At 69.9% G+C, this 16,394-nt stretch overlaps 4 protein-coding genes across 7 annotated transcripts in view; 2 read left to right on the top strand and 2 right to left on the bottom strand.

Annotated features, from left to right (window-relative positions):
- Positions 1–424: 424 nt before the first annotated feature.
- On the bottom strand, positions 425–2,851 carry LOC134146215 (chymotrypsinogen B-like). Of its 3 annotated transcripts, none has more exons than XM_062586493.1 (7): positions 2,776–2,851; positions 2,578–2,681; positions 2,407–2,483; positions 2,243–2,321; positions 961–1,141; positions 719–852; positions 425–607 (listed from the first exon to the last, which is right to left on the bottom strand). In XM_062586493.1, the coding sequence occupies exons 1-7, from the start codon at positions 2,849–2,851 to the stop codon at positions 446–448; spliced, it is 813 nt and encodes a 270-aa protein (XP_062442477.1). In that variant the 3' UTR covers positions 425–445. The 3 variants fall into 3 exon arrangements, with proteins under 3 accessions (XP_062442477.1, XP_062442478.1, XP_062442480.1); XM_062586494.1 differs by having other exon boundaries at positions 2,797–2,851; XM_062586496.1 differs by having other exon boundaries at positions 2,812–2,851.
- Positions 2,852–3,362: 511 nt separating this feature from the next.
- Positions 3,363–5,860, top strand: LOC134146219 (chymotrypsinogen B-like). Of its 2 annotated transcripts, none has more exons than XM_062586501.1 (7): positions 3,363–3,417; positions 3,533–3,636; positions 3,731–3,807; positions 3,893–3,971; positions 5,160–5,340; positions 5,452–5,585; positions 5,680–5,860. In XM_062586501.1, the coding sequence occupies exons 1-7, from the start codon at positions 3,363–3,365 to the stop codon at positions 5,839–5,841; spliced, it is 792 nt and encodes a 263-aa protein (XP_062442485.1). In that variant the 3' UTR covers positions 5,842–5,860. The 2 variants fall into 2 exon arrangements, with proteins under 2 accessions (XP_062442485.1, XP_062442484.1); XM_062586500.1 differs by having other exon boundaries at positions 3,363–3,438.
- A 243-nt stretch (positions 5,861–6,103) lies between these two features.
- LDHD (lactate dehydrogenase D) lies at positions 6,104–8,735 on the top strand. Its single transcript, XM_062586174.1, has 11 exons — positions 6,104–6,235; positions 6,322–6,434; positions 6,514–6,655; positions 6,729–6,870; positions 7,044–7,203; positions 7,283–7,482; positions 7,565–7,693; positions 7,800–7,927; positions 8,051–8,141; positions 8,232–8,343; positions 8,425–8,735. Exons 1-11 carry the CDS (start codon positions 6,173–6,175, stop codon positions 8,588–8,590), a joined length of 1,446 nt encoding a protein of 481 aa, XP_062442158.1. The 5' UTR covers positions 6,104–6,172; the 3' UTR covers positions 8,591–8,735.
- Positions 8,646–16,394, bottom strand: part of ZNRF1 (zinc and ring finger 1) — a 28,667-nt gene continuing 20,918 nt past the window's right edge. Inside the window, exons 2-5 of the mRNA XM_062586175.1 lie at positions 11,453–11,548; positions 10,611–10,716; positions 10,282–10,372; positions 8,646–10,065 (exon numbers count right to left, since the gene is read on the bottom strand). Of these exons, the coding sequence (XP_062442159.1) occupies positions 10,315–10,372; positions 10,611–10,716; positions 11,453–11,548 (260 nt within the window). The 3' untranslated portion in view covers positions 8,646–10,065; positions 10,282–10,314. The remainder of the gene's footprint in view (positions 10,066–10,281; positions 10,373–10,610; positions 10,717–11,452; positions 11,549–16,394) is intronic.

The raw sequence follows: 16,394 nt of genomic DNA, 5'->3' as shown, positions 1-16,394 counted from the left end.
GGACGCGCCGGCCCCGGCCCCGGCCCCGGCCCCGGCCCGGCCCCCGCGCACCTCGGTGCAGCAGCCCCGGCGCCCCACGGCCGCCGCCAGCCCCAGCAGCCGCCGCAGAGCCATGGCGACACGCGGCGCGGCAGCGACTCCGACTCCGACCCCGAGCGACGGCGCCGCGGCCCGGCCCCGACGGCCCCTCCGCCTTAAGGTGGCTCCGGCTGCGGCGGGGGGCGGGGCGGGGCGGGGCGGCCCCGACGGCCCCTCCGCCTTAAGGTGGCTCCGGCTGCGGCGCCGGCCGAGGTGGCCCCGACGGCCCCCGGCGCGGTCCCCCCGGCCCCCGCCCGGCCCCACGCAGTCCCCCTCCCTCCCGCCCCGACGGCCCCCGGCCCAGCCCGGCCCGGAGCGACGAAGCGGAGGCGGCGGCGGCGGTGGCGGCAGCGCTTTATTGGCGGCCTCAGTTGGCCGCCACGATGGAGTCGATCCAGGCGCGCAGCTCGGTGACACGGGCGTAGACGGCGGGCACCGACGGGGAGCAGTTGCTGCTGCCCCACGACACGATGCCCACCAGGGTCCAGGCGCCGTCCTTCTGGCACACCAGCGGGCCCCCGGAGTCGCCCTGCGGGCAGGCGGCGCGGCTGGGCCGGCGGCGGGGTGGCCCCGACCCCGGCCCGGCCCCGGCCCCGGCCCCGACCCCGGCCCCGGCCCGGCCCCGCGGCGCCGCACGTACCATGCAGGAGGAGGCGCCGTCGGCGCCCGCGCACACCATCACGTCGGCGATGCGGTACCCCCAGTACTGCTTGCACTGCGCGTTGGTGAGCAGCGGCAGGGCCGCCTGCTGCAGCAGCGCCGGCGTCTGCTCGGCTGCGGGCGGCCGCGGGCGGCGTCAGCGCCCGCCGCCCCGTCGGGGGAGGGGGGGGCAGCAGGACGGGGCGCCGGGGGCGGGCGCGGGGCGCGGGGGGGGCGCGTTACCCTCCGGGTCGGTGAGGCCCCAGCCCGTGGTGACGCACACCAGGCCGCCGGGGAAGACGTCGGAGGCGGCGGGCAGGCACACGGGCGCCACGCGGGCCGTGAGCTGCGCCGGCGCCGCCAGCTTGAGCAGCGCCACGTCGTTGCGGACCGTCAGCATGTTGAACTTGGGGTTCTTGAAGACCTGGGGCAGGCGGCGCCGCTCCCAGCAGCCCGCACGCGCGGGGCGCCGGGGACCGGGCCCTGCCGCGGGGCCCGCGGGGCCGGGAGCGGGCCGGGCCCCCGGCGGAGCAGAGCCGGCGAGGGGCCAGCGCCCCAGGGCGCCCGCCGCCCCGGGCACCGCGCTGCGACTGGCGGGCCCGCGGAGCGGATCCCACCCCCGCCACCGCCATCACTGACAGCACTGCCACCGCCACCACTGTCACCACCACCACCACCACCCCTGACACCACCACTGAGAGCACTGCCACTGCCGCCACTGTCACCACCACCACCACCACTGAGAGCACTGCCACTGCCGCCACTGTCACCACTGTCACCACCACCACCACCACCACCACCACCACCACCACTGACAGCACTGCCACTGCCGCCACTGTCACCACCAGTACTACCACCACCGCCACCACCACCACTGACAGCACTGCCACTGCCGCCACTGTCACCACTAGTACTACCACCACCACCACCACCACCACTGACAGCACTGCCACTGCCGCCACTGTCACCACTGTCACCACCACCACCACTGCCACCACCACTGCCACCACCACTACTACCACCACTACTACCACCACTACTGACACCACTACTGCCACCACCACTGACACCACCACTGCCACCACCATCACCACTGCCACCACTGTCACCACCGCCTCCACCACTGCCACCACCACCACTGCCACCACCACCACTACTACCACCACCACCACTGACACCACCACCACAGGCACCCAGTGGGGACCCTTCGGGCCGTCGCTGCCCGTGGAGCAGCCCCTCCCTCCCCCCCCAGGAATATCTAGGGACCACGGACACCCCCGGGACGCCCCCAGGGCTTGCGGGTCACCAGCAGCCAGAGCCCCAGGCTTGCAGGGGCCCCGGCCAGCAGACCCCGGGCCCGGCGGCCGAGGGGCGCTGCCGGCACCTCAGCGGGCAGAGCCCAAAGCCGAGGCGCTCGGGGCCGCCAGCGGGTGCTCCGCTGCCCCGGAGTGGGAGCTGGCGCCCGGTCCCGGCAGTGCGGGAACCCCCGGTCGCGGCCCCCACGGCCCCCGGCGACCGACGGTACCTTCGCGATGCCGATGGACTGCACGTCGGCGGAGGGCGAGGCCTGGTCGTACTCGCCCAGCACCACAGTGTCGGTGGCCCTGGGCGCGAGGCGGGCGCTGAGCACCACCACGGGCCGGCGCGGCCCCCGGCGCGGCCCCCGGCGCGGCCCGGCCTGCCGCCTACCTGACGCTGCAGTGGGCCGCGGTGACCACCCAGTCCGCGCTGATCAGCGACCCGCCGCAGAAGTGGCGGCCGTTGCGCTGGTGGGGGAGAGCGCCGTGAGCCCCGCGCCCGGCCGGCACGGCACAGCACGGCACGGCACGGCACGGCCCGGCACAGCCGCGGGACCCTCACCTGCAGGGAGACCTGCCAGGGCCAGGAGCCGGGCACCGCCGGCTCCCCGTTGACGATGCGGGTGTAGCCGCGGATGACGGGCGGGATGGCCGGCACGCCGCAGCCTGCGGGGCGCGGGCAGCCGTGGGCCGGGGGCTCCGGCCGCACCGGCCCCGCGCCCTCCTCCCCGCTCGCCCGCCGGCCCCGTGCCCCACGCACCCGCCGCGTTCAGGGGGTCGCCGGCGCGGGCAGCGCCCGCCAGCGCCAGGCAGCCCAGCAGCCAGAGCAGAGCCATGGTGGCGCGCGGGGCGGCAGCGGCGGTGGTGGTGGCGGCGGGGGCCGGCGGCCCCTTTATCCCCGCCGGGGCGCTGGGAACGGCCCAGGCGCTGCCCCGGCCTTGGGAGATAAGCGCAGCCCCCCGCTCCGGCGCAGCCTGGGAGCGCCGCAGCTGCGCCGGGAGCAGCGGGGCCCGGCCGAGGGCTGCCGGGGGCACGGATGGGGCTCTCTTTCCCGGCACCCTCGCGCCGCTCCGCTGCCGCATGCAGAGGGGGCCGGTGGCCCCAGGCGCCGCTGCGAGGAGGTGCCCCGGGGGGCTCCTGGCACTGCCCCCGCAGGCAGCCCCGGGCATGGCTGCCGTGGGGCATCCCGGCGTTGGCACCAGCCCCAGCGCCGCACCGGAGCGGGGGGCTGCGCTTATCTCCCAAGGCCGGGGCAGCGCCTGGGCCGTTCCCAGCGCCCCGGCGGGGATAAAGGGGCCGCCGGCCCCCGCCGCCGCCACCACCGCCGCTGCCGCCCCGCGCGCCACCATGGCTCTGCTCTGGCTGCTGGGCTGCCTGGCGCTGGCGGGCGCTGCCCACGCCGGCGACCCCCTGAACGCGGCGGGTGCGTGGGGCGCGGGGCCGGCGGGCGAGCGGGGAGGAGGGCGCGGGGCCGGTGCGGCCGGAGCCCCCGGCCCACGGCTGCCCGCGCCCCGCAGGCTGCGGCGTGCCGGCCATCCCGCCCGTCATCCGCGGCTACACCCGCATCGTCAACGGGGAGCCGGCGGTGCCCGGCTCCTGGCCCTGGCAGGTCTCCCTGCAGGTGAGGGTCCCGCGGCTGTGCCGTGCCGTGCTGTGCCGTGCCGTGCCGTGCCGTGCCGGCCGGGCGCGGGGCTCACGGCGCTCTCCCCCACCAGCGCAACGGCCGCCACTTCTGCGGTGGGTCGCTGATCAGCGCGGACTGGGTGGTCACCGCGGCCCACTGCAGCGTCAGGTAGGCGGCGGGCCGGGCCGCGCCGGGGGCCGCGCCGGGGGCCGCGCCGGCCCGTGGTGGTGCTCAGCGCCCGCCTCGCGCCCAGGGGCACCGACACTGTGGTGCTGGGCGAGTACGACCAGGCCTCGCCCTCCGCCGACGTGCAGTCCATCAGCATCGCGAAGGTACCGTCGGTCGCCGGGGCCCGTGGGGGCCGCGACCGGGGGTTCCCGCACTGCCGGGACCGGGCGCCGGCTCCCACCCCGGGGCAGCGGAGCACCCGCTGGCGGCCCCAAGCGCCTCGGCTTTGGGCTCTGCCCGCTGAGGTGCCGGCAGTGCCCCTCGGCCGCCGGGCCCGGGGTCTGCTGGCCGGGGCCCCTGCAAGCCTGGGGCTCTGGCTGCTGGTGACCCGCAAGCCCTGGGGGCGTCCCGGGGGTGTCCGTGGTCCCTAGATATTCCTGGGGGGGGAGGGAGGGGCTGCTCCACGGCAGCGACAGCCCAAAGGGTCCCCACTGGGTGTCTGTGGTGGTGGTGGTGGTAGTAGTGGTGGTGGTAGTAGTGGTGGCAGTGGTGGTGGTGGCGGTGGCAGTGGTGGTGGTGGTGGTGGTGGGAGTGGTGGTGGCGGCAGTGGTGGTGGCAGTGGTGGTGGTGGCAGTGGTGGTGACAGTGTTGGTGGTGGCGGTGGTGGCAGTGGTGGTGGTGGTGGTGGCAGTGGTGGTGACAGTGGTGGTGGTGGTGGTGGTGGCAGTGGTGGTGTTAGTGGTGGTGGCGGTGGTGGTGTCAGTGGTGGTGGTGGTGGTGGCAGTGGTGGTGACAGTGGTGGTGGCGGTGGTGGTGGCAGTGGTGGTGGTGGTGGTGGCAGTGGTGGTGACAGTGGTGGTGGTGGTGGTGGTGGCAGTGGTGGTGTTAGTGGTGGTGGCGGTGGTGGTGTCAGTGGTGGTGGTGGTGGTGGCAGTGGTGGTGGTGGCGGTGACAGTGGTGACTGGTGGTGGTGGCAGTGCTGTCAGTGGTGGTGGTGGCAGTAGTGGTGGTAGTGGTGGTGGTGGTGGCAGTGGTGGTGACAGTGGTGGTGGTGGTGGTGGTGACAGTGGTGGTGGTGACAGTGGTGGCGGTGGTGGTGGTGGTGGTGGTGGTGACAGTGGTGGCGGTGGCAGTGCTGTCAGTGATGGCGGTGGCGGGGGTGGGATCCGCTCCGCGGGCCCGCCAGTCGCAGCGCGGTGCCCGGGGCGGCGGGCGCCCTGGGGCGCTGGCCCCTCGCCGGCTCTGCTCCGCCGGGGGCCCGGCCCGCTCCCGGCCCCGCGGGCCCCGCGGCAGGGCCCGGTCCCCGGCGCCCTGCGCGTGCGGGCTGCTGGGAGCGGCGCCGCCTGCCCCAGGTCTTCAAGAACCCCAAGTTCAACATGCTGACGGTCCGCAACGACGTGGCGCTGCTCAAGCTGGCGGCGCCGGCGCAGCTCACGGCCCGCGTGGCGCCCGTGTGCCTGCCCGCCGCCTCCGACGTCTTCCCCGGCGGCCTGGTGTGCGTCACCACGGGCTGGGGCCTCACCGACCCGGAGGGTAACGCGCCCCCCCCGCGCCCCGCGCCCGCCCCCGGCGCCCCGTCCCGCTGCCCCCCCCCCCCCCCGACGGGGCGGCGGGGGCGCTGACACCGCCCGCGGCCGCCCGCAGCCGAGCAGACGCCGGCGCTGCTGCAGCAGGCGGCCCTGCCGCTGCTCACCAACGCGCAGTGCAAGCAGTACTGGGGGTACCGCATCGCCGACGTGATGGTGTGCGCGGGCGCCGACGGCACCTCCTCCTGCATGGTACGTGCGGCGACGCGGGGCCGGGCCGGGGCCGGGGCCGGGGTCGGGGCCGGGGCCGCCCTGCCGCCGGCCCAGCCGCGCCGCCTGCCCGCAGGGCGACTCCGGGGGCCCGCTGGTGTGCCAGAAGGACGGCGCCTGGACCCTGGTGGGCATCGTGTCGTGGGGCAGCAGCAACTGCTCCCCGTCGGTGCCCGCCGTCTACGCCCGTGTCACCGAGCTGCGCGCCTGGATCGACTCCATCGTGGCGGCCAACTGAGGCCGCCAATAAAGCGCTGCCGCCACCGCCGCCGCCGCCTCCGCTTCGTCGCTCCGGGCCGGGTTGGGCCGGGGGCCGTCGGGGCGGGAGGGAGGGGGACTGCGTGGGGCCGGGCCGGGACCGGGGGGACCGCGCCGGGGGCCGTCGGGGCCACCTCGGCCGGCGCCGCAGCCGGAGCCACCTTAAGGCGGAGGGGCCGTCGGGGCCGCCCCGCCCCGCCCCGCCCCCCGCCGCAGCCGGAGCCACCTTAAGGCGGAGGGGCCGTCGGGGCCGGGCCGCGGCGCCGTCTCTCGGGGTCGGAGTCGGAGTGGCTGCCGCGCCGCGTGTCGCCATGGCTCTGCGGCGGCTGCTGGGGCTGGCGGCGGCCGTGGGGCGCCGGGGCTGCTGCACCGAGGTGCGCGGGGGCCGGGCCGGGGCCGGGGCCGGGGCCGGGGCCGGGGCCGGCGCGTCCCGCCCTCACCGCGCCGCTGCTCCCCGCAGCGCCCGCTGCCCCCGGGCTTCGTGGCGGCGCTGAGGGCCGTGGCCGGGGCGCCCAACGTCTCCACGGCGGCGGCGGCGCGGGAGCAGCACGGCCGCGACGAGTCCGTGCACAGGTCGGGGCCGGGCCGGGCCGGGCGCGCCGCCGCCGCGGGGCTCGCTCGGCGCTGAGGCTCTGCCCGCGCCGCCGCGCAGCTGCGCCGCGCCGGGCGCCGTGGTGTGGCCGCAGGACGTGGCGCAGGTGCAGGCGCTGGCGGCTCTCTGCCACCGCAGCGACGTGCCCATGGTGCCCTTCGGGACGGGCACGGGCCTCGAGGGCGGCGTCAGCGCCGTGCAGGTACGGGCCGGGCCGGGCCGGGCCGGGGCCGCGGGGCGCCCGCGCCGCCCCGCTGAGCCGCCCCGCGCGCCAGGGCGGCGTCTGCTTCGACCTGAGCCGCATGGACCGCGTCTCGGAGCTGCGCGTCGAGGACTTCACGGTGGCGGTGGAGCCCGGCGTGACGCGCAAGGCCCTCAACAGCCACCTGCGCGCCACCGGGCTCTGGTTCCCCATCGGTACCGGGCGGCCGCCGGGGCGGTGCTGGCGGAGCCGCGGGGTCGGGGTTGGGGAGGGGGCGCAGGGGAGGCCGTGGGGGCAGCAGGGGCGACGGGGGCGGGCGCAGCCGCGGTGCCGGCCGGGCGTCCGGCGGGCTCGCGGGCGCCACCCGCCCGTGCGTTGCCCCCCGCAGACCCCGGGGCGGACGCCTCGCTGTGCGGCATGGCGGCCACGGGCGCCTCGGGCACCAACGCCGTGCGCTACGGCACCATGAAGGCCAACGTGGTCAACCTGCGCGTGGTGCTGCCGGACGGGCGCCTGCTCCACACGGCCGGGCCCGGGCGCCACTTCAGGTACCCGCGGGGCTGGGGGGCGGCCGGGGGGCGGCGGCGCGGGGCGGCCGCCCTCAGCCCGGCCCCCCGCCCGCGGCAGGAAGAGCTCGGCCGGCTACGACCTGACGTCGCTCTTCGTGGGCTCCGAGGGCACCCTGGGCTTCCTGACGCAGGCGACGCTGCGCCTGCACCCCGTCCCCGAGGCCGTGGTGGCGGCCGTCAGCGCCTTCCCCAGCGTCCGGGCCGCCGTCGACTGCACCGTCAACGTGCTGCAGGCCGCCGTGCCGGTGGCCCGCATCGGTGGGCGGCCGCGGCGCGCCGGGGCCGGGGCCCGGGGCCGGCGGCCGCCGCCGCCTCACGGCCGCTCTCCACCTCGCCGCAGAGTTCCTGGACGACGTGATGGTGGACGCCTGCAACCGCTACAGCGGGCTGAGGCTGCGCGCGGCGCCCACGCTCTTCCTGGAGCTCCACGGCTCCCGGCACAGCCTGGCCGAGCAGGTCCGGCGGATAGGTAGGTGCAGGGCAGAGGGCGAGGGCGGGCGGCGGGGCCGGGCCCCCCCCCACCCCGGTCGCCCGCGGCCGGGCCCCGACGCCGGGCTGGGCCCTCCCCGCCGCAGAGGAGCTGGCGGAGCTGCACGGCGGCGCCGACTTCGCCTGGGCCCAGGAGCCGGAGGAGCGCAGCCGCCTCTGGGCCGCGCGCCACAACGCCTTCTACGCCGCCCTGGCCCTGCGGCCCGGCTGCAAGGTGAGCGGCAGGCCCGGCACGGCCTCCTCCGTGACCCCCCTCCCCCCCAGCCCGCTGCCCCACGGCGCGGCCGGGGAGGACAGGGGGGGCGGCACTGGCAGCCACGGCTGCACCCCTGCCCAGGCCTACTGCACGGACGTCTGCGTGCCCATCTCCCGCCTCCCCGACATCGTGGTGGACACCAAGAAGGACCTGCAGGAGTCTGGCCTCACCGGTAAGCTGGGCCGCGCCGTATGCACCGGCCCGGGGGCCACTGGCAGCCCCCCCCCCCCGCAAGCCCTGCATGGCACCGGTGTCCCCGTAGGACCCTTGGTGGGACACGTGGGTGACGGGAACTTCCACTGCATCCTCGTCTTCAACACCGAGGACCCAGCCGAGACCCAGCGCATCAAGGACTTCGCCGACCGCCTGGGCAGGTGGGTGCGGGCAGCGCGGGGCCGCGCCGGGCCGCCCCCACCCCGCAGCCGCGGGCCCCTGCTGATGGCACCGTGCCGCAGGCGGGCGCTGGCCTTGGACGGCACCTGCACCGGGGAGCACGGCGTGGGGCTGGGCAAGCGGGCGCTGCTGCGCGAGGAGGTGGGCGAGGAGGGCCTGGCCACCATGCGCCAGATCAAGGCCGCGCTGGACCCCAAGAACCTCATGAACCCCGGGAAGGTGCTGTGAGCGGGGCCGGGCGCTGCAGCAGGCATCGCCTGCTTCACCAATAAAGCCAGGGAAATAAAATAACAGTGAATATTTTATTGAACATTGTTTTAATACCATATCAAAACACCTTGACTAATGAAGGAAGCTCCCCCCAAACTCTGAACTCGTGTTTATTTTTTTTTTTAACGGTTTCCGGGATTTTTTTCATATATAAATACAGAAACGGTTCCCGCAGGGGCACGGCCACCAGCAGGGGAGGTCTCACCAATGAAAACATGCCTGCCGCGCCGGGAGGGGACGGGGATGGGCTGGTCGTGGTGGTGGTGGTGGTGGTGGGGGCACTGCAATCAAACGACTCGGCTTCAGCATCTCCTGGAAGGGGGAAACGCGTCAAAGCAACCCTCGCGGGGCCGGGGCCGGCGGCATCGGGGCGAGACGCTCGCGACGACGGGGCCCTCGGGAGACCTTCCTCCCCCACCCCCGTCCCCCGTCCCCTTCCTCAACACTTTCAACTCAAGAGGCAATGGAAAGAAAAAGGTGGTGGGTGGGTTGGCGGGGGGTTTGGCACCAGGCGGCAGCGGCGGCGGGACAGGGGGCGGTGGGGATGCTGCAGCTGTTCAGTCTCTGAGTGGTTATAGCTGAGTTAAAGAGTGACCAGTCTGTAAACATCACCGGGGCAGGGAAGCTCAAATCGAAGAACACGCCAGTCAACACGAAGCTTCTTTTTTTTTTCCTTTTTTTGTTGGTTTTCTCTTTTTTTTGTTGTTGTTGTTGTAAACACTTGAAAGACAGACCCCCCCCCTCGCCCCCAGTGCCTCTGCAGGGGAAGAGCAGGGGCCCCGCTCCCGGCGTGGGGCAGAGTCCCCGTCTCACACTGCCAGGTCCGGGTTGGTGATCTCCAAAAGGGAGACGGGACAGAGGAGAAAAATTCCTGTTAGTCAGTGCAAAAAAAAAAAAAAAAAAAAAAAAGAAAGAAAAAAAGAAAGAAAAGAAAAAAAACGAGCCGAGCCCCCGGGGCGCCAGGCGAGTCCAGGCGGGAGATGAGGGTGCCGGTGAGAAATACCGCGTGCTCCGTTTGGCCGGCTGTCCCCCTGGCAGCTTTTCCGTTCGTTTCGGGAAGAAAAGCCAAACATCATGGCAGGGTTTTGGCCGAGGGCGGCAAGAGCATTCCCACGGCCTCCCTGGTGGGCCGGTCTCTCCCCATGCCGGCAGGTGCAGAGGCAAGAGCAGGTCGCTCTGCTTTTCTGACACTGTCTCTCCTGGATGTTGGTTTTTTTTCCAATCCTTTAAATTAAAAAAACAAGTAAAAATAATAAAATAAAATAAAAAAATTCGCCGTTGTCCCAAGTGGATTCAAGTTTCTGTTTTTTTTTTTTTTTTTTTTTTTTTTTTGTTTTGTTTTGTTTCTTCTTGAGGAATTTAAAGTCAGCCCAAAACTTCAGACAGGGCGGGTGGGACAGGGAGAGGAGGTACAGCAGGTATAGCAAGGTGCCCTGTGAAGACAGAGAGAGAGAGAGGCGATCCCGCGTGAGCGCCGGCACGGCACGGCACGGCACGGCACGGCCCGCACCGCGGACGCAGCAGCGGCAGCCGCCCCATCCCACCCTGTGCCGGCCGGGAGAGCGGAGAGAAGCTGCTCCTGAAGCTCTGTCGGGACCGGCACGAGGCCCCGCTCCAAACCGAGCGCGCGCAGCGGCCGCCAGGCTCACCTTAGAGAGAAGTCAGCAAGCACGCCCAGGGGGTCAATCAGAAGGATGCTCTGGGCAAGATCTGTTCACTTCAAACCAGGAATCTATACAGCTGGAGAGAGGAGAGAGCACGTCACACGCCGTCCCGCGCAGCGCCACACCTCGGGCCGCCTCCTCGTACCCCCCCCTCCATCCTCTCGGGCAGGCCACGGGGTGCTTTACGTGGACGCCAGGGCGAAGCAGGCAGCGGCACGTGCCACCTGCCCGGTCGCCGTCCCCTTCCGCCCAGCGTGGGTCCGGCCCCCGCGGCCCAGGACGGAGCAGAAGCGGGCATGCCGCCCGCGCCGTACCTTTTGTGATAAATGCAGAGGCAGGGCAGCCTGGCTATCGTGTCCCCCTGCAGCAGCTCCTCCAAGCAGATCACGCACTCGCCGGCGTCCTTGGTCAGCACGTCATCTAGGAGGAGAAGAGCGGGGAGCGGTGAGGGGCGCTGTGCCGCGGAGGTGAGAGGCACACGCCGCGGCTGCGCCGGCGCCGGCCCAGCAGGTAGGAGGCAGCAAACACGACGCCCATCCCTGGCTTCCAAGAAAGCGTCACCAAGGAGGGTGCGAGTGTCACCCCTCCCTGAGCAGTCGGGGAGAGGACAGGAGATTCACAGCAACTGAGCCACAGAGAGCAACAGAGCTTGTAGCAGAGGCTGCAGACCCCGTGCTCAGCCTGCTAGACCGTGCTGCCAGCCAGGCAGGGTTTAAATTATCCCCAGGAGGAAGGCAAGTGATCCTCTGGAGCGTCAGCCTTGGAGGACGGCCGCGCGTCCCCCACCCTCGCCAGGCAGCACACGCAGGCAGGACGGAGGGGGCAGTGCTCCCCGTGCCCCAAGGCGAGCGAAAGCGACGGGCAAGACGAGGCCTGGGAGGAGCGGAGCGGCGCAGGGACCAGCGGGCCGCACCGGTCAGCTGGAGCACGGCCCTCTTGGCATGCCAGCAGCTCGCCGAGCCGAGCCGCGCCGCGCCGAGCAGAGCAGAGCTGCCTGGCCGAGCTGCCCGCAGCAAGCGTCTCTCTCTCTCTCTCTCTCTCTCTCTCTCTCTCTCTCTCTCTCTCTCTCTTTCTCTCTCTCTCTCTAGCCTGCTCGGAGCCATCCAAACCCAGCAGGACGCTGCGTCCCCCCCACAGCCTGGCCGTGGGCCCTTACCGTTGTAGGAGAGGCGAGGTTTGCTCAGACACATGATAAAGTGCATTTCCATCTCGTCAGAAGCCACGGATTTGGAGCAAATGGGGCACTTGAAACCTGGAGGGAGAGCAGAGAGAGAAGCGCCGTGAGCGAGGGGAGGAGAAGAGCGCAGCTCCAGCTCGTCCGCGTCCGGAGAGCCGCCGAGGCAAGCGCCGGGCGCGCGGGACACCGCGGCGGGCAGCGCTCTCACCTGCCGCCTGCATGCTGACACCCGCCCCACGCAGCACCCGCCGGCGGCCGGGCACGCCGGGCGCATGCTCATCCTGGGCGCGTGGCCGCCAGCAGCAGCGCCGGCGCGGGGGGACAGCCACCCGAGCCGGCACGCCGGCCGTCCCCGTGCCCAGCTCGCAGAGGGCACGGGGAGCGTGCCAAGGCAGCGCACACGTGGCCATCAGCTGCTCCCCAGCCTTAAAGGGCGAGCAGCAACCACGGCACGCAGCACCCAGGGGCGGCGAGCCCGCGCGGGAGCCTGCGGGCAGCAGCCACCTCCGCGGCCATCACCAGCTCTGTCCCACACCACCGTCCTGGGCTGCGGTGGCAGCCGTCCCACGCCACCTCCGAGCCGATGGCCACCGCTCTGCTCCGAGCCCTCTCCCAAACCCCGCGCCTAACGCTGCCGTTGGCACCCAGCGCGACCCGCCGCCCGGGCTCCGGGTGCCGCAGCTCCACGTCCGCCCTCCCCTTCGCCCCCGTGGCAGTGCTGCCACCGGGCTGATCCCATCGCCCCCTCTCCCTAATCTCACTTGAGCTCTTTGTCTCATTTCTCTGATCGCAACCGAGAGCAATTAAAAGCCATCTGGGAACTGCATTAACCTGATGCTTTTGCCTCCTTCCAGACAACCGGAGGCATTTCGTAACTAGGGGATTCAGCTCAGCTCTCCAGTACCCCATCAGCACACATCCTTACCCTGTTTACGGCCCTTCAACTAGTTTTCAAGCAACGAGGACAAAGTCCCAATTCAATCATCAAGTTTAAGCAGATTTGCAAGCAAGACAACTTGGAAAGGGGTGGCAAAACACATCGCCAAGGAGCAGGGGCTCCCCGTGCACGTGCTGCTGCCAGCGACGCTGGACGGATGCCGCCGGGAGAGCCCGGGCTTGAGTCAGCAGGCGCCCGGCGAAGCGCAGCCCGTCGCTGCGAAGGACTCGCGCGGCACAACTCGCGGGCGAAGCCGCCCAGGCCCCCACCGCCGCCGCGGATTTGTACCACAGTATCGGGAAATTCCCTGCCTGCGGAGAGGCCGAGGGTAATTTAAGGACCTGTCGTCTAAAAGCAGATCAGGTCCGACTGCAGCGCCGCTTAAGAGCTTTCTTCATAGATATGCAAAGCCTGTCCAGGAAAGAAGAGAAAAGGAATGTACACAAATTATCAAAGGATGAATCAGATCTTTCGTTTGCTACGGAATGGCTGTGGTGAGGGCACCTTGCCTTCTTGGACGGGAGGAAGCACTCGCGGCTCTAACCGGAGCCAGTTCAGGCCTTCTTGCTGCGCGAACAGCCAGGGTAAAACTGCTCGACACCTGTGCGCGCTCTCATTAGCAACAGGGATAAATATAGATTACTTTTTGCAATTTCCCAAACGAAGACGCCCGGGAGGGAGACGGCAGCCCTCCTGCCCCTCTGGAGGGTGGTTATCTCCCGGGAAAGCGCAGCGAGGGCCAGCGTCACGGATGGTTTTGAATAGGGAAGAGGAAGAATCAACGCTGATTGATTTATACCTTGTTGTGCCAGCAGTACCCATTTGCTTAAATAGCTTTTTTTTGTTGCCTCCCGAGTGCTTACCCTCCCGGGGTGTTTATAGCGAGCGCTCAGCTCGCCTCCAAGCCGGCCTCCCCTTGCGAGACACGCTCCCCATCGCCGATCCCGCCCCGACGCGGGATCCCGCTGCACCACTGCTTCCTGACGGCAAAACCCCCCCCGCGTGCGGCTGGCCGGGCTGGAAGCGCTCGGGCTGCCAGCGCGCCGCAAAGGCCCGGCGCGGGGCTAGCGCCGAGCGCGGGAAACAGCCCTTTAAGACCTCATTTTCTCCGGGGCCGGCGGGTGCGGAAGAGCAATTTGTAGCCCCCGTCTCCTCACCTCCCTTTTTCTGGGCCGATGCGCTATTTTAAACGGTTGCCCCAGATCTGCCGGCTCCGGCGGCACCCGAAGGGATCGTACGAGACGGGCACCCGGGGCCACCGGAGACGCCGCGCTCTGGGTGCTCCTCGCCAGCACAGCGAGGCCGGTTGGGACGGTACGGTAAAAACCATCGAAGTCTCACATCCTTCACATCCAGAAAACAACCCCGTGCGGGGAGCAACGGCTCCCCTGTAAATAAGTGCGAACGCTCCCAAGCGCTGCTGGATACCTTCAAGCACGTGAGCAGCACACTCCAGCCACATGACACCGGGTGTCGGGGCTGAGCCAAGCACGGACGTTCCTGGCTCGGCGCTTCATGAGATGAGGGAGCCAAAAAAAAAAAAAAAAAAAAAAAAGAAAGAAAAAAAAAACACTTGCAAAAATGCGATCGCACGAATTCCCCTGCCGGAGCTGGAGCGAGGCACGGAGCAGCCCGCCGGCCCCGCACAGGGTGCCGCTCCGCAGCCCGGCTGCCTGCACAAATATTTGGCATTGCAAAAGCAACTGTTTGCGCCCCCCCGGTGAGGCCAGGCGCCGGAGACGTGCGAGCAGGAGCGGGGGCACTGCCATGAGAAGCACGGTCCGCGTTTCCGGCGACAGGGCCGAGCGGGCCGGCGCGGCGAGAGCCCCTGCGGCGCGGAGGAGAGGAGAGAGTTAAGCCGCCCTCGAGCCGGCTGCCAGCCAGTCGGAGCGGGATGTCTGTCCAAAATCCAGAGGTCATCGCTTCCCGAGTGACACAACGGCTGTGACAAATGTCACCCCACGGCGGCCCTGCTGCAGCCACCCAGGCGGCACCGGGCCCCGGGCGCCCAGAAGCACCCATTCCCAGAGCTGCCAACAGCTGGGTGTGCACACACAGCTCAGCAGCACCCACGGCACGTGGGCTGGGAGAAGTGGCCGGGGGCTCTCTGCGGCACTGGGAGGCACTGGGAGATACTGTGAGGCAGAGCTATGGCAAAGGAAGGGCTAGCGCACCCCTGTGGTTGGTATCTCTGGGGAAATCACAGGTGGTGGGACAAGGTCCTCAGAGCTGGTGGCCCAGTTAGCAGGACGCCACCACCCTACGCCGTGCTGGGAGACTAGCAGCGAGTAGGCGTCACGCACAGGGAGAGACAGTCTGGGGCCGTCTCCGGCACAGCACGTCTGCGAGGCCAGGACTGCTGAGGCCGAGGCCGAGCCGAAGCTCTCGAGGGCTTTCCCCACGGAGGGAAGTCCCACCGTTCGTAGGGACATCAGCCCCAGGGAGGAAAGGGCACCGCCGCCCAGGCACGTTGTCGGAACGGGCACCCAGCGCTGCCGCGGGGCACGCTCAGCACCCCGGGAGCCGCGCGGCCCCAGCAGGCGCTTCGAGGGCGCCCCGCTCGCGGAGCCCAAACAGCCCTGACCACGGGCGCCGAGCAGACAGCAGCCGCGGGACCCCGTCTCCAGCCGAGCGGCAGCAGCGGGAGGACTTTGGCCCCGGGGACGCCGAGCCCGGGCCGGCGGGACAGCCGCTGCCTGCACTTCTCTGCCTGACAACAGGACAAGCGGAGCCTGGCACGTCGGAGCAGCCGTCTCCGCTCCAGGCGGGCGCTGGCGCGGGGTCTCGGAGGGGGTCCGACAGATGAAAGGGCCGTTCCCCAGGCAGCAGGCCCCCTCCGGGCCATGGTATTTTCCACGTTCCCTGAAATCCCAGTTAATTTATCCTGCCTAAGCTGCCAGCCCGAGCGACACAGGAGATTACATTTTGACAGCTGCTCATGGAAAATTCAACTCCCTCCCTCCCTCCCTCCTCCCAGAGCCCTTTTCGCCCTCCTCCCGCACACGGAGAGAAAGAGAGAGGAAGGGCCCAGCTATTCCTCCTCGCCCGGGCCCCAGACGTGGGGGCGCAGGATCCGGGGGTGCCCGCTCACCCTCCTGCCCCCTCCAACCTCCGGCACGGGAGGAAACCACGTGTCAGGGACCGGCTGCCCAAGCGGCCGCCCGGCTCACAGCTCTCAGGCAGGACCATTTCCCCTCTGGAGCGACCTTCTCTCTAAGCAGAGAGCAGGTTTCCCCATGATCTCCCCCTCCAAGCTTCTCTCCTCCTAGCAAAGCACCTGAGATTAATCCATAGGGCAACTTCCAAACGGCCTCGGGGCTAGCAGAGACCTGCGGCTCTCAGATCCTGCTGGGTCCCACCAGCACAAACTTCACAGGCCGTCTGTGGCAGTCCCAGCTCCAACCCCCCCCTCCATCACCAAATCTCTCCTGGAGCTGCTTCTTCCCACGTGCCGGCTCCTGCCGAAGGACCGCCGACCTGCGAGCTAACTCATCAGTGGCACACGGGATTTGAGGACAAGATACGCTGCAGGAGACTTTGTGAAAGCCAAGGGCTTTCCAGGGCTGTGAGACATACATTGGCAGGTGATTTTATCTCTCCAATGGCGTGGTCTAGAAACCGTGAGCAAGCAGTACTTATGCTCTCCAAGGGCTAGTGCCCTCTGAGTATTTTTAGGAAGGTTAGATGGTTAATTTTAGAGAGCCAAACGAAGCAGAGCTGGGAACCTTTGAAGACTCCACCAGGTCCTAATAGAGCTGAAAAAGCCCGATAGTTAACCCTGGTAGTGCCAAAAGCACCACAGCTCAGGCCTGTAGGCTAAAGACACATTTCCAGCAAACACGGCCTTAAAAACACAGCCAAGGTTTTACTCGATTTGGAACTGTTCCTAAAGCAGGGATAGGAAACTCCCGCCTCCTCCAGCCTGCCCTCCGTCTTCCTCACGCTGGTGGTCCATACCCAGTGAGACTACACTGCAAAGCTGGA

Source organism: Rhea pennata, chromosome 13 (assembly GCF_028389875.1).
Source record: "Rhea pennata isolate bPtePen1 chromosome 13, bPtePen1.pri, whole genome shotgun sequence".
In the NCBI taxonomy this organism is placed as follows: Eukaryota; Metazoa; Chordata; class Aves; order Rheiformes; family Rheidae; genus Rhea; species Rhea pennata.
The sequence above is the reverse complement of the archived record's forward strand: the minus strand, read 5'-3'. Positions and strand labels throughout refer to the sequence as shown.

Coding starts and splice junctions, on each gene's coding strand:
- LOC134146215 (XM_062586493.1), bottom strand. CDS start 2,851: ATGGCTCTGCTCTGGCTGCTGGGCTGCCTGGCGCTGGCGGGCGCTGCC. Junction 2,322..2,406: donor GCGGCCCACTGCAGCGTCAG/GTAGGCGGCAGG, acceptor CCTCGCGCCCAG/GGCCACCGACACTGTGGTGC. Junction 608..718: donor ACGGCGCCTCCTCCTGCATG/GTACGTGCGGCG, acceptor GCCTGCCCGCAG/GGCGACTCCGGGGGCCCGCT.
- LOC134146219 (XM_062586500.1), top strand. CDS start 3,363: ATGGCTCTGCTCTGGCTGCTGGGCTGCCTGGCGCTGGCGGGCGCTGCC. Junction 3,637..3,730: donor CCTGGCAGGTCTCCCTGCAG/GTGAGGGTCCCG, acceptor CTCCCCCACCAG/CGCAACGGCCGCCACTTCTG. Junction 5,341..5,451: donor GGGCCTCACCGACCCGGAGG/GTAACGCGCCCC, acceptor GGCCGCCCGCAG/CCGAGCAGACGCCGGCGCTG.
- LDHD (XM_062586174.1), top strand. CDS start 6,173: ATGGCTCTGCGGCGGCTGCTGGGGCTGGCGGCGGCCGTGGGGCGCCGG. Junction 6,435..6,513: donor CGCGACGAGTCCGTGCACAG/GTCGGGGCCGGG, acceptor GCCGCCGCGCAG/CTGCGCCGCGCCGGGCGCCG. Junction 6,871..7,043: donor CGGGCTCTGGTTCCCCATCG/GTACCGGGCGGC, acceptor TGCCCCCCGCAG/ACCCCGGGGCGGACGCCTCG.